The sequence below is a fragment of the Aulonocara sp. 'chitande type north' Nkhata Bay genome, linkage group LG12, assembly GCF_057382095.1.
Source record: "Aulonocara sp. 'chitande type north' Nkhata Bay isolate Kocher_YH1m ecotype deep benthic linkage group LG12, A_spYH_male_GT1.1, whole genome shotgun sequence".
Lineage (NCBI taxonomy): Eukaryota > Metazoa > Chordata > Actinopteri > Cichliformes > Cichlidae > Aulonocara > Aulonocara sp. 'chitande type north' Nkhata Bay.
Window position 1 is genome coordinate 20,502,552 of NC_141355.1, and position 15,119 is coordinate 20,517,670.

A 15,119-nucleotide genomic window follows, 5' to 3' on the forward strand; every position below is an offset into this window, starting at 1 on the left:
TTTTTGGGATACAGCAATGCAGACTCAGTGTCCTCAAAGCTGGCTTGCATTAGTATAGCAGTCAGTAGTAACATGGTAAGTAACTGCTGCTAAAGCAGCTTTCCATGGGATTACAAACGTTAATGCAAACCGCTCTTTCTATTTACATAAAGTCTCCAATGTTTCATAAATAGACCGCAGTGTAGCTTTCAGCACTCAGTTTTGCCTATTTCCCCGTGTCTCCGAGTTTATCAATATAGTTCCGATATATCTCAGTGCACCTGAAGGCATCATATTTTGCGTCTGTGGTCCTGCTGGGCGAACACTGAAGACAACATGGTAATGTGAGTTTGAAGACGATGCTACCCTTTCACACAGACCGGAGAGAGCCCCGTGTAACGCTCATGTGTGCTCTCGGCGTGGCGTATCTGAACGATGTCTGCTTTGGTGTCGTGCTTCATGATTAGAAAGGGGCTCTGGAGCCGAGAGAATAACAGAACCCAGCTGACAGGCGGATCGACCGTTGGACTGGTAAACACTCGGGCGCCTGTTATGTGTCAGAGCCGAGTCTTTAACGGCCGGGAAAGCTAATGGCAGAGGTAACGGCTGCTCGATGATGCGATAGACGTCCAAGTTGAAAGCAGGTGGGCCAGAGATGGGACATGAAACCGCACTGCTTCAAATTCATCCACTCGAGCGAAGGAGGATAGCCCCCCAGGCGAAATCTCCTCGGAGAGCAAACGGTTTGGTAAACGACGCTACAGCGCTGTGAGGCTCTCCGTTTCACGCCCCACTCCCAGACAGTGCCACCGCAGCATATTCCCGTTTCATCACTTGGCAGAGATGTCCTTTACAATGGAGGATAATTTGGAGTCGGGGTGGGTAGCCGTTCGCCCGAATGCGTTTGAGGAGAAGGAGAAGCATAAATTTGTTTTCATCGTCGCTTGGAATGAGGTGGAGGGCAAATTTGCCATTACGTGTCATAACAGGACGGTGCAGAGGAGAAGCTTTGGTAGGGACCCTCCTGTGGAGGTGACTGGTCTGGAGGGGGACAAAACAAAATGGCTCGAAAGTCCCGTCAGGGATATAGCGTCTAGTAAAGGAGCCAGTGAGGCTAAAGCATGCAGCCCTAAAACCAAGTCCCTGTCAAAACATAGTCCTGTCAAAATTCAGACTGCGACTAAACCCGTTGCTTCGCGGGTTAGCCCCGACACCGACGCGTTACAATCACTCAGAGAGGACCAGCTGTCTCTATCACTGGACTGCCTGGACCTGGAGGAGCTGGACAGTCTGAGCAGGGAGGACTGCAGCTGGGCCGGACTCTTCTCCTTTCAGGACCTTCGGGCAATCCACCAGCAGCTGTGCTCGATAAACTCCGTCCTGGAGCCATGCCTGCCGGTGTTTCCAGAGGAGCCGGCCGGGATGTGGACGGTGTTGTTCGGCCCGGCGGAAGTATCCGAAACAGAAATGGACGAGCTGTGCTTCAATTTACAGGTGTACTTGGGTCACGCGCTCGACACCTGCGGTTGGAAGATACTTTCCCAGGTTCTCTTCACGGAAAATGACGACCCGGATGAGTACTACGAAAGCCTGAGCGAACTGAGGCAGTCCGGGTACGAAGAGGCGCTCAGCCGAGCAAATAAACATCTGCAGGAGGTGAGTTTTGAGATCCTCCCACAGCTTGTCTGTGACACAAGTGTGTCCGCACATCTGGAAAATTAAGATGCGCTGCACTTACCAGACCCGATTCATTGCACAGGGCATTTATTTTATTCATGTACAAAATTTAACAACACAAAAACACACAAACTCAGAAAAAAAAACCCCAACCTAATATTACATGAGATTCACCTACAGTAAGACTTCAAAAAAAAGTCCAGTATGCAAGCTGGAGCTCTTTCTTCTACCAGGATGCTGAAGGCACAAAAACTCCCAAAGTGGATGTAGAACTGCTAGAATAATAGTCACTGTACAGGACACTAACTCCGGGTTTGCTTTGAATAATCATGAATACAGCAAGAAAACTTATGAGACAAACACTTCAGAGAGGCTAATTTGGTCATTTCCATTTTGCTATAATAAATCTGTTCTATGTAGGTTAGACAGTTATAGCAGGCACACTTAAAACACACAAAAAAGAGTTAAACAGAAATGGCTGAACTATTGAAACCAGATTTATTTGCTTGATTAGTTAAGATTGGAAGTTTTTATTTTATTTATTTTTGCATATCTATCATTCTATGCATATATTATACTGCATTAGTGTGTTTTGTTTGTCATTAAAGCTAAGAATTAGAAGTTCCAGGGGTACTGATGCATCCTCCAGTATAGCCTTAAGGTTTAATTTTTCTTTAAATGATAATTTAAAAAAAAACACTACGATGCGTAATAACTAAAAATAATAAACCCAGAATTAATGAAAACAAAAAGGCATTTCATTTCCACTACTGTCACAGGACAGACGGCACAGGACGAGAGGAGACAAATAGAATCACGTTCCCTTTGAGTAGGAAGCTAGTTTCTGAGGTTAGAAAGAAAGAACAAAGTTCAGTTAAATTCAGTTTTATTTATAGAGTTCTAACTCACAACAACAATGTTGTAAGTTAGAACTCTATAAATAAAGGCGCTTTATATTGTCACAACAATCAGGCGACCCCCTATTAGCAAGCACTTGGCGACAGTGGGAAGGAAAAACTCCATCTCACTCACCTAAAACTCTAAGGGGACTGAAGTGTGAAAAAAACAGATCACATGAAGTTACGGGAGGTAAAAAAAAAAAAAAAAAAAGACAGTGTAACCTCTACAATACAAGAGACACCCAGTCAATGACAGGTAGAGTGCTTCAGTTTTTTCCTTTTCTCCAGAGATAAGGTGGAGTACCCAATAATGCTGTCTCACCAGAGAGCAAAGGGTTTTTTTTTTTATAAAAATTCACTGCAGTGTGCTGTACTAAACTCACAGCGAGTCAGCAGTCTGCTTATACAGCTGAGCGAATCCAGTCCACACACAAACCTGGGATCAAAACTGGTTTCTTTTGATTGTGAGGTGAATTTGTAAGCCATAAAGTTAACATTATAAATATAATTCATGCTAGAGGAGCACATAACCTCATTATATGTTTATGACCTTTAACTCATTTTGAAATTATGAGTCTGACTGATTTGTGGCCTTGAAAATGAATTTGACATTTATTTAATACATGCTAATTAAAGATGTTTTGAAGTAAAAGGAGTAATATTTGTTTTAATAACATCACTCATTTCAAATTGCAATGATTTAATGTTTGACCGGGACTCTGACTAATAGTGCAGACACCCTCCAGACACCATGCTCTGGGCCTGCTCCTCTGGCACACTTAAGCAGCAGCTAATGATTGGTTAAAAGCTCATAATAGCAATAGGTATTGATGCTCATCGGCTCTCGCATTGTGCTCCTAATCAGCAGTGGTAGATTAATGCATCCTTGACTTGTGGAGCCAGACAGTGAGAGAAGGCCCCTGAGGGAACAGGTGAGAGAGGCCTTTAATGGAAGTGTTTTCAACAGTGTTACTTCTTCATAACGTTACAGTGGAAGTGGTAGATAAACCTTGGTGTGTTACCCGGATTTCTTTGAACTACATGGACTATTTAAAAGCTAATTTTAGTGAGACCATTTCTTACAATACACTTATATTCGTTTTGCAAATGCAATGAAAAAGGATAGAAGGCTCCTCTTAAAGATGCTGTGTTTATGATCGCAGTCACAGCGTGATGCATTTCATGTCTTTTTTAACTTAGAGTTGAAACGACATGCATTTATACTGATGTGCTTATGTGACTATTCTGGCCGAGGCATTTCCTCTCTGCTTTGCTTTTGGCAGCGAAGAGAGACTGAATAGCGCACACGAGTGAGAGAAGCCATGTCGTTTCACACAGACGGTCCCACAACCACTCCCGCTGTCAGAATAAAAAAGGCAGAAAATCAGACAGAGGAAGTGTTGCCTTACTGCCCTTTTCCTGATCTGAAAACATTAAACAGCCGAGCCATCCCTCTGATTGCTTCAGTAAGTGTTTATCAGTTTGGGATTTCCATTTGCTCGACGGAGGATTCATCCCCGAGGAGCTGCTGATCTTATTCAACTGTTTATCACAGGCTGAGCTCCCTGGACTGCAGTGACAGCGCTCTATAGCTCATTCAAAAACAGAAGTTGTTTATTTTGTCAGACATCTCACACGTACACACATGCACGCACACACACACTGGCCTATCGATCCTCTCACTCCATTTGAGGAATGAGTTAATGCTTATTTTGGTGTTGCTGGTAGCCTACAGGATTATTCAGTCTGGCAAAAATGTGCATGTATCGATCTTATTCCCAGCAGCTGCAATGACTCTGCTCACTTAGCCATAGTCTATGCAGCAAGAGACTACGCTCAGATATACTCCTGTTATTTACAGTTACACAAAGCATCCTTGTAGTCTAGTCATAGTTTTAATAATCTTCTCGCTTTTTACTCCCTTCTATTCTGTTTGGATTCAAATCCCATTCATATCATGTATTTTAAAGCTTTAGATTTTATTTTGCAGATTGAAAAAATATATATTTTATTCTAGGCATTTTTATTGCAAATAAAGCTATCCAACAGTGTATAAGTATTCAATATCACATCTCACTGCAAGATTGAAGTGATACAGTCGTTAATGAAATAAATAATTAGGATATCATTTATGTGACTCTGCTTAATCTTTACGTTTTGAGTATGTTTGCTAAGATATATTGTACTATGGTCCAAAATCAGATTTAAGGCTTTTTAACTAAATTAAAAGGGCTAAATACTTTATAATTTATTCAATATAAAACAATTTCCAGGCTGGTCTGGAAATATTCTGGTCTCCTGTGACGCCCCCTCCACCTTGCTCTTGTGCAATCCCACCTTATTTTAAAAATCATGGAAACACCCCTTACTTGCAGTATGTTTGTAAGCTGCTCGATGTGCGCTGTTTTCCTGTGTTTTAAAAGTTGTTGATGTTAAGAAAAATAACTTCTTGCACGTATAAAATGCAGCTGCTGGAGAAGCACAAGACCATGGACAGTATGGTGGAGTTACTGGAGCTATATGAGGAAGAAGACCACGCCTACGGAGGTCTGCTGGAGGCCTCCACACAGCTGTACCAGTATCTTCTGCAACCCTTCAGAGACATGAGGGAACTAGCCATGCTTCGCAGGCAGCAGATCAAGGTAACAATTTCCCCTTGTTTGGAATCAGAGAGGCATTCTTGATATTTCGTGGGAATTTGTTTGAACTTAGGTTTGGATCTAAATCCTTTAGTGACCCAGTAATTTTGCAAGACCTCTCGGCATTTTACCAAGCCCTTTCAGTCAATCCAAGTAGCTTACATAGTTTGCATGCAAACAAACATTTTACACATAGGGGGTAAAAGAACACTGGTGACATATAACCAGGAGGAAATAAAAATAAAATGAGACACAAATTGTTGTTGTAGATCATGGGAGTTGTGTGGGTTTTTCTGACCTCTTCTTTAGCTGCTATGTTTAAATTACATATTATTTCTGCATTTAGTCAGTGACGTGGACGGATCATAAAACACAACGGACCTGACAGGAAATTCTCATGTCTCCTAAAATAGAGCCTGCTCCATTTGTCTGCAACACTGTGTATGTGTGTGTTTGACGAAGATGTATTATGGTATTACGGTACAAATTATCTTGTATTTTCTGATAAGCTCCAACACAGTGGGAGGGGGATGAGACGGATCTAATTGCAAAGGGAAGATGAATGCTGGTGAATGGATAAATGGTGGAAAAGCTTTGTTCAATCATTGCAGTGCTGATGGCACATATATATTTAGCTCCATGACTCACACGCAGCACATCAATAATAATAAGACCTCAGTGTCTTTTGGATGGATATTAACTTTGCCACTTGATATCCATCTACTAAGAAAAAACAGCTTTCCCATCCTTGGATCAAAACCTTCCTCTAAGTTTTCCACAGTACCTGAAAAACATATGGTGGTGTGTGAGTGAAATGCTGTCAGAGTGAATGGATCTCCAATTTCCCGTATTCTCACAGAGACATGAATAAATCATGTTGTGTGGGGTCCTATAGGTGTACTGCAGGTACACCTATAGGACCTAATGAAGAAACAGAACCAGTAGGAAGTATTTTTTACGTCTACAGCACGTACAATATGCTGTCCACACTGTTCAGCTGGGATTTGTCACCCTGGCAACCAGGAATCTGAACCATGAAAGAAGTAACAATCGCTGTATTTTATCTCAAACAATTACCTTTTTCTAACCCTGAGTATTTTTTGTTGTATAAACCTAATTGAGTCCAGCTTAATAACAAAGAATAATCGATATTAAATATTGTGTATATTGAATTAATAGTTTTTAGTATTAATAATAGTACAAATGAAATAGAAAAAAATCTTATGTGTATGAGTCAAACTGTTGTCTCTGCTGTGAGCATAATCACTCCACCACATTCAGTGAATTCAGGTATTTTAGTGAAACTAATTCTTAGGAATAAGGGTGGAAATTTATGTCCAGAAGCACAAATCAATAGAGGTTGTTACTATTCAGAAAGGACCAGTCTGAATGGAAGGATGGATTGTTGAGTAAAGCTTTCCACTTCACGTGTGGCTGCTGTCAATCACAGTCCTTCAACTAAAGACAGAGAAGGTTAGCAACTTTAATCCTCTATGTTGATAGTCGGTCGGATGTATGGGTATGGTATAGATGCATACATATACTACTCTGATAAGTAGAGCAGAACCTCCCTTTTTGTCTCTCTGGATTTTTTCTGTAGTGCATTTAGTCTGCTCAACAGTATGTCAGCAGAATCGAGGCTTTGCCAGAAAACAAGAGGGGAGAAAGAGGTTACAAAATATGCAGGTCCCACCGAGATTTGAACTCGGATCGCTGGATTCAGAGTCCAGAGTGCTAACCATTACACCATGGAACCTCCTACCAGAGTGGGGGAGGTAGGAGTGGGTTACACTCAAACATCCGGGTGTATTTATAGCCTACAGCATCTGCAGCTACTACACAGCAAGACTTTCAGTGACTAAGTTCTTTTATCTTCACAAAATGGTTAGACAAGAGTAAGTGCTCTTTCTTCTTCTAATGTTCATGCATGTTAGGTTAACTGATGATTCAGAACTGGCAGGACTGATGTCTGTCTACTCTGTGATGGAGTAGCATTTAATATCAAAACACTTGATCAAAGGTTATTTTTTGTGAAGTGAAAAACACTGGAAAGACGAATCTTAATTAAGAACTTTTTATACATATTTTTTGTACCCGAGTTAACATATAGATTGAGAGCATTTGAGATCCTCTTGTGAAATATTTATTTATATACTGTAACCTTAGCTATATAGTAGCACAAATCAATATGGAAGAATATTTTTATTAAAAAACCTTCAGGAAATTGCAGTAGCAAATGATACTGGTGCACTGCTGAATAGAGATGGAAGGTTAATAAGGGTCAGCCAGTTGATGTTTAGCTCTGTAATCTTGTTTGTCTTATGATTTCTGTGGTATTCACTTCACTTCATTTCATTTCTGTTATCCTGTATTTTATGTATATAAGATTTAGATGGTTTGTTTATGGTTGGTTTACACAGCTTGTGTATGTTTGTGTATGTATGTGTATGCATGTGTAGCTGTATATATCCATACGCTTGTGTGTGTGTGTGTGTGTGGGGGGGGGGGGGGGGGGGTGAATTGTGTTGCTTACATTGTTGAGATATACATTGTTGTGCTTCACAGTCACCATCTGCCGGAACCAAATTCCTTGTGTGTGTCTCTGCATATACATGGCTAATAAACGCGATTCTGATTCTGATTTTGTGTAAAAACAAAACAAAAAAAGGACTCGCCTGCTTTCCACATTAGTGATGGATTGTTTATTCTTTTTTGGTGTCTAACTCTCTAAACCATGATGCTGCAGTTTGATAATTAAATGACAAATGGTGTGATGCTGAACTGATCCAAGCTTTAATTCGTTTCTGAAATTTGCACTAGTGCATCTCAAAAAATGTGAATGTTGTAAAATAGTTCAGACTTCCTGTAATTTAATTCTAGAAGATTAACTTTCAGTGAAATATTTCAAGCCATTTTTTTTGATTGGAAATCAAAAAACCAAAATTGATTTAATCTGAAAAGAGGACATTGGACCAGTGAGCAGAGGTCCAGTTATTGTTTTCTTACACCTACGTGAGATGTATCTGATGTTGTCTTGGGTTCAGGAGTACAGAGGTTGTGCGAACATCTAGCCTTCAGAACTGAGGCTTAAAGTTGATCATAATTTGGACTGCATTATTGTGGCTGCGTATGCTGAACTAGAGTTTTTTAGAGTGTGTGAATAGTAATTTAATAAAAATCTATATGAAGTATTCTAACAATTTTAGATAGTGGATTTCTGACTTCATCAAAATGGAAACATAAAACCCCTGAAATATCAACTTTACATGTAATGAATACAGAATATATGAAAGTTTAGCCTTTTCAGTTAAGCTATTAAAAACAACTTTATATTGTATTTATTATATTGATAAATACAATATTACAGTAATTCATACTGTATTTGTTGATATTAATATTTACATGCTCAACTGACATTATTCTATCTTCCATAAACATAACCAATAAAACAACGGAAACAATTAAGATTTAAGTTTTTTTTTAATTTGTTTTTCATCATCGCACATGCTTTTGTAATCTCAGTGATCGTGTGAGGCTGACACTACTTTTTGTTATAGATGTCTACTTGCATACATGCTTACTTGACTGTGCACACAGTAATTAAAAATAACTAAACTAAAAGAGAAGATGGAATTTCATGACAGTTGCCAGTACTTCTGTGTGTGGGAGTGAGGCTGCCCCTCCAGGCCTGCTTTTTGTGGTGAAAGCACTTAAATGGAGTGTGTGTTTAAACTTTAAAACCGTTCCACACAGATTTTATGTGTGGGGAGATTATCTGTACTGTTATGTATACCACAGTGACTCCAAAGTTTAGGAGAACCATTTGTGTAACTTGCTCTTACCACTAAGTGGCAGTAGCTTAGTAATGTGTGATATTTGGAGTTTAGACCACCACCACTCTGGATCTCAAATGGAAAAGAAGCAGTGCTATCTTAAAGGTGTATGTTTTTATGAATGGGCAGCTAACTTGTCATTGAGATTTGGCTCCACTGTGTACACAGCAGCTGCTTCCTAATCTTTTTCTATTATTCTTATTCAATGATTATTCATTTTTTATTATCAGCACACTATATACTGTATCCAAAGGGTTATTTTGAGAAGTGTTAATAAGATTTATTAAAAAACGAAACAAACTTACTTTTCTTTAGATTTTATTCATCACAGAGAAATATTAAATGTCGCTTTTTAATCTTGCTGAAAAAAATGTGTGCATATCCTCTCGTTAGATTTCCATGGAGAATGACTACTTGGGCCCGAGGCGCATTGAAGGTCTAAAAAAGGAAGACTCTGACTGGCAGAAGAAGGCTCAGGAGGCCGTCCTCAACATCCAAGAGTTTACTGTAAAATACTTTGAAATCACTGCCAGAGCCCAGAAAGGTACGGTCTGCCATCACTGACACGTCAAGTCGATAAAGCAGCAGAAGGATGACTTTGAATAATCAAACAGAGAACACGCACACACATAGTAGAGACATTGGCATGTTATTGACCTGTGTGTGGTTTTGATCCCAGGGCTAATGCGATGTGGTATTAATGAGACACTGCAGACAGCTGTGCTTTAACAGAAACAGGAGAAAACAAGGACGACCTATTGATCAACCAGCTCTGCCAGCAGCTTCTGTCAGTGCAGGGTCACTCCACAATGTGTCCCTCTTTTCTCATGTTTTCCTTCACAGCTGACTCATTCTTTTATTATCTCAAATTCATCAGATGAAAAATCAAGTAAGTTAATTGCTTGAAGAGACGACTGTAAAGAAAGTAGATGCAATATCCAAATGTGGCCAATAGATGTCTCCCTCTGTGTTATTGTAAGGAGCCTTCCTTTTATGTTAGACTTTAGTCATCACATAGAGGGAAAAGAAATTGCGGTGACGTGCCCACACACTGTACCAGAGGATGAGACTGAATGAGTCACTCTCACGTTTCACTCATCCACCTGTGCAATGTGTTTTGTTGTCCATAGGTGTATACGAGCGTATGAAGTTGGATCAGCGTAAGTTTGGTAAGTCTTCGTGGACGGCGGCGGTGGAGCGCATGGAGAGGCTGCGCTACTCAGTTGCAAAGGAAACCCTCCAGCTCCAGAGAGCCAGGGAGATCTGTCTAGAGCAGAGGAAACACACACTTCGAGAAGAGGTGTGGTAACACGCTCACGACCAAATGAAACTGCCAGGCACGCTTACTAAGCATGCTTTGTTTTGTGACCGTTTTCTATTTTTTACATTCATTCCTTCCAGATGCAGAGTCTGTGTAGCAGTGAGGACGCGATGGCCCTCTTAGACCACATGGAGACCAAGTACTATGAGCTCCAGCTTCAGCTCTATGACATCCAGGCTGAGATACTACAGTGTGAAGAGCTGCTCCTCACTGCTCAGTTAGATAGCATCCGTAGACAGATGACAGGTTCTACTGCAGCTACTTTTTGTTTGCAAGATCTTAATTATCCTGTTTTAAAGAGAGTCCTGAAGTAGAATTTCTGCTATATTAACTGCTGTAAGACTTTCTGAATTCTGGTTGTACATTAATGGTTTATATTTATGTGTATGTGTGCTTTCAGAGCGTCAGGATGAAGTGGTGTACTATGACACCTTTGAAAGTGCGGATGATATAACAGAGGACAATACTGCAGAGAGAGAAGAGCTGCGCAGACTTCAGGTCAGCGCTCGACAGCTGGAGGCAAGGAGGGGGCGCATCACTGCCAAACGCTCCTATCTAAGGAACAAGAGGGTGTGTGTGCTTTACTAGCTTTTATTTTCATTCCTGAAGTGTAGCCTGGATCATGAAGCCTATTCAAAATGAAGAAGTGACTGCTAATACTGTGGTTGCAATCCTGTTCAGCTCTTCTGTGCTAGATATTTGGATTTTCTCTACAACAAGTTATAAAGACACATGTCTCCAAGCAAATATGTGTATACATATATATAATTATGGTATGTTCATGACTGTGAGTTTTTATTGATTGTTTAAATTGGTTATGGTGTGTGTATCGATAGGAAATCTGTGTCTCCAACCACACTCAGAAACAGCAGAGACGCCAAATCCTCCAAAAGGACCCCACATCCCAGGTAGAAGTTGTTTTAGGTTTTTTTTAATGATGGGACTTTTTGCTGCTAAAGCATCTCCATCATCTCTCTCCTCTTCTAAACTCATGAATTACCAGCTGAAAAATGAAGAAGAGGAAGATGAGAAAAGGAAGAGGAGCAGAGTAAGCCAGGAGAGGCAGAGAACACTGGACAGATTACGCACTTTCAAACAGGTATGTGCCCTCCTGTTCACTGGAGGTGTCTCAGTATATGTAATTATCTTTTGCTCACCTACACCTTTGTGTCTTTTTCTAGCGGTACCCAGGTCAGGTGATTCTGAAGTCCACTCGGCTACGCACGGCTCACAGCACAAGAAGAGAGCGAAGAAGCGTGGAAATGAGTAGCTTGAGTGAGAGGGAGGAGTGCGCGGACTCTGTTTGTGTGCAGAAGCAGGGCCAGCCGTTGTGTCTAAGTACCAGCGTGCAGACGGACCCCAGCCCCAGCTCCACGCTCACCACTCAGCCCACGACGGCGTATACGGCGTCGCTTCCGCCGCTGCCTGTGCCCAGTCCTGCAGACTCCTCCTGCTCTCCTTGCTCCTTGTCCTCATTGCTAGCATCCCCTATCTCCTCTCCTCCTCCACCACCCCCTCCACCCCCGCCACCAACAAGGGAGGAGCTGTCGCCCTCTGGGAGCCCGGGGCGGCGGGGGCAGAAGGCTGGGGGGAAGAGTGTATCAGAAGAGCTCGCTCTCTCCCCGCTTGGCCCGTTTATCCCTCGCTTCTTTGACAGCAGCCAACTGGTGAGCGCCCGCAAAAAGCTGAGGAAGACCCCAGAGTTTGACATCCACAACAGAAAAGGTACCAGGACTGTTAATAAGCAAAATAATTTGAGTATTCACATTAGCTAATTACAGCAGCCAATCATAGTCTGTGTTTTTCTCCCCTGCTCACATGCAGTAAGCTCCCCCATGGACGAGGTGCTCGCCTCCCTGAAGAGAGGCAGCTTCCATCTGAGGAAGGTCGACCAGCGTTCCCTGCTTCCTGCCAAGGGTGACGATGACCCAAACAGCATCCTGGCCCAAATTCGTAAGGGGGTCAAACTTCGTCGCGTTCCCTGCAGAGAGAGAAAGGACCAGGGAGAGTTCCCGCCTTCCACCGACCCCCTGACTAGGAGCATCCACGAGGCGCTGCGCCGCATCAAGGAGGCCTCACCAGAGTCCGACTCGGACGACGATGGTTTGGCCGCCCACGACTGGGAAAGCTAGGGTTCAGGGCTGCACCCGTAACACAGATGACTTCAGCCTCTGGCACTGCACACACTGTACTGTACTGTAAACACACACACACACACAAACAGTCAATCACGCATTCAAGCACACACATCTCAGCCACACATGTACCCAGTGACTACGCCAGAGAGTCACAACAATTATCACCAACTCACCAAACGCTCCAAAGGTCTAAGGTCAATCTGTTTTCAGTTTCTTTTTCACACTACATCCTCACGATGGTTAGCGATTATGTTTTTACTGCTACTGTATGTCACTGTGGTTTTGTTCCCATCATCAGACTGTACTGATTCCATGTTTACTTTTTTATTTATATCAAATGTACTGTCTCGCTGACATACTGCACTGACACTTATTTGTGAAACTGTATATGGAAAGTGCTGATGAGCTGTGTGACCTCTTCACTCACCCTACAGCATAAAAGATGTGCGTTGCTGGTAATTTGAAGTTTTTGGGAGACTGAGCGATGAATAGTTTACACGTTCAAACTGGGATCACTGGATTTAGTGTCCAGATTGTAAATCATTACAGCATCTGATATTTTTCATCAAGCTGCCCCCTCACTATGCTGCCTATCTGGTTTTGGCCCATTCCCATCACGTGGGCATGGGCGTGTCTGACAATAAAAGGACCAGTGCTCATCTTTAAATCCTTGCCTCTGTGGCACCAGATTTGCGCCCCTCCCCCTTTCTCTTGTCCTCTTCTGGCCCTCACCACCCCCGACTCTCACAGCCTCTCTGAGTGAGCAAATATGTATCGACCCATCTGTTCGACCGCAGCATATGGCTGGGCGGGTGGAAGAAATAGAGGGTGCAGTAAGGTTTATCATTATTTGTCACATCTAACAGCATCTCTAATCTGAAGCTGGACACCTACGGTTAGAGAGGATTGGACGAGGGGTCACTGAAGTTTGTTTGGTGAGGTGGAGGTCAAGGTTAGTGTCAGTGGTGCTCGTGGGTAGATTCAGTTGGTGATTCCCAAACTTCATATAAGGGATAGTCACGGTGGAGGAGTGAAACTGGTCATGCTTGTTTGAGTGATGGATGGTACGTAGGAGGCTAGATTCTCTCTGCGCTGTGGGGAGTCAATGTGGGCCGTGGAGCAGTCGGTTGTGATTGATGCAGTTTCTCCTGCCATCTTCTCCACTTTCTCTCCTCCCCTTTATTGCATTTTTCCAAATTTCTTTCCCTGCACTCGGTGGGCAGGAGAACACAGTAGGAGGCCTGTTACTCACAGTGCTGGAAGTGAAGATATGCACACATGGACTCACACTCTAAATTCACAGCCAACATGTGCAAAATCGTTTCAGTGACAGAAAATGGTGTGAGCACTTTGATGATACATAGTACAAATTCTAAATCACTTTATCTGTACAGGAACAATTATTATGCTTTAACCACTGGGGGAAAATATATATTTAGAAGCTAAGTAAGTTTAAAAGCACTGAATAAACTCAGTCCTGAATTTTTGGACAGACAGTACAAGAATCTGCATAAACATAGCACAAAGACATGGATTTACAAGTGTGGCTCTGAGCTTGGAAGAGCTTCAGCATGCACTGTCTTAAACAGCTTTAATGCAATAAATAAATGAATAATAATTATAAAAAGTAGTGTGCTTTTTCTCTTAAGCTTGTGTTGGGAGCCATTCACAGATTAATCACAAGGCAGAAAGAACAGGCACGGGTGTATATGTCATAGCTTGAAAGTAGCTCGGTGCTTAAGATGGTTTCTTTTTTTTCCTGGCAGAGCCAGTCTGAGGCACAACAGTCTTCCATGGTACCCTCATCATGTAGCATGAAACAGACACTGACCCGACTTTAGTCTAAGACTAACTCAGACCTTACACGACTTCACTATAACTGACCAGGACAAAGTTTCTCCAATGTTAGTGCTAAAAGTTATGTTGCTCTTCTTATCTGTGGTCAGCAGTGTGTTTAAAACCTTTGGGAAAGCGGGCTCACACCTGTGAACCGGCTGTTTCTTACCTGACTGACCTGACTGTCATGTGCACTTACCTTTATCTATAAATAACCTCGACACAGCTGTATTTTTGCACTTCATTTCTTAGTTTGTGTCCTGTTTTTATTTCCAACGTGTTTCCAGCCAAATCTTTTTTTTCTGATGCATTTGCTTCCTATAAAGACCTGTAATCGACAGGCTGATTATATGATCCTTTGTCTGAATACCTGTCAGTCACTTGAGAAGTGCAATATCAAAATAATGAAATATGAGAAAAGGAATGAAGCCTCTTCATTGGTGACAATGAGTTTAGATTGCTTGCCTAAAACAGTGGACTTACTAAACAAACTGTTCCAAGAATACCTGTTTGCCTTTTCCTAGCATTCTCATTTATTCTGATGTTTTGTTTTGTTTTTTAATTTACAATTTTGCCCTTGCATTTGAATAAAACCTTGTGAAGCAAATTCTGAGATTGTCTAATGAATATTTTCGATTTTAAAAAAAACAGAGCCCAAACACTTTGCACACACTGAACGCCGCGGTCACTGTATTTGAATAAAAAACATAGCATTTCTTAGTTCACAGAGGTGTGTTTCTTTGACTTTGAATTCAACAGAGGGTGTAGTTTGGCTGAAGCACCAACAAGTATGTCTC

At 41.8% G+C, this 15,119-nt stretch overlaps 1 protein-coding gene and 1 non-coding gene across 2 annotated transcripts; one reads left to right on the top strand and one right to left on the bottom strand.

Annotated features, from left to right (window-relative positions):
* Positions 1-259: 259 nt before the first annotated feature.
* LOC147317320 (junction-mediating and -regulatory protein-like) lies at positions 260-14,957 on the top strand. The gene is made up of 10 exons (XM_086314151.1): positions 260-1,635; positions 5,024-5,197; positions 9,421-9,571; positions 10,158-10,327; positions 10,429-10,594; positions 10,749-10,918; positions 11,185-11,256; positions 11,352-11,447; positions 11,530-12,073; positions 12,173-14,957. Exons 1-10 carry the CDS (start codon positions 823-825, stop codon positions 12,478-12,480), a joined length of 2,664 nt encoding a protein of 887 aa, XP_086170277.1. The 5' UTR covers positions 260-822; the 3' UTR covers positions 12,481-14,957.
* trnaq-cug (transfer RNA glutamine (anticodon CUG)) lies at positions 6,879-6,950 on the bottom strand. Its single transcript has one exon. It is a non-coding gene; the product is annotated as a tRNA-Gln (tRNA).
* Positions 14,958-15,119: the final 162 nt, after the last annotated feature.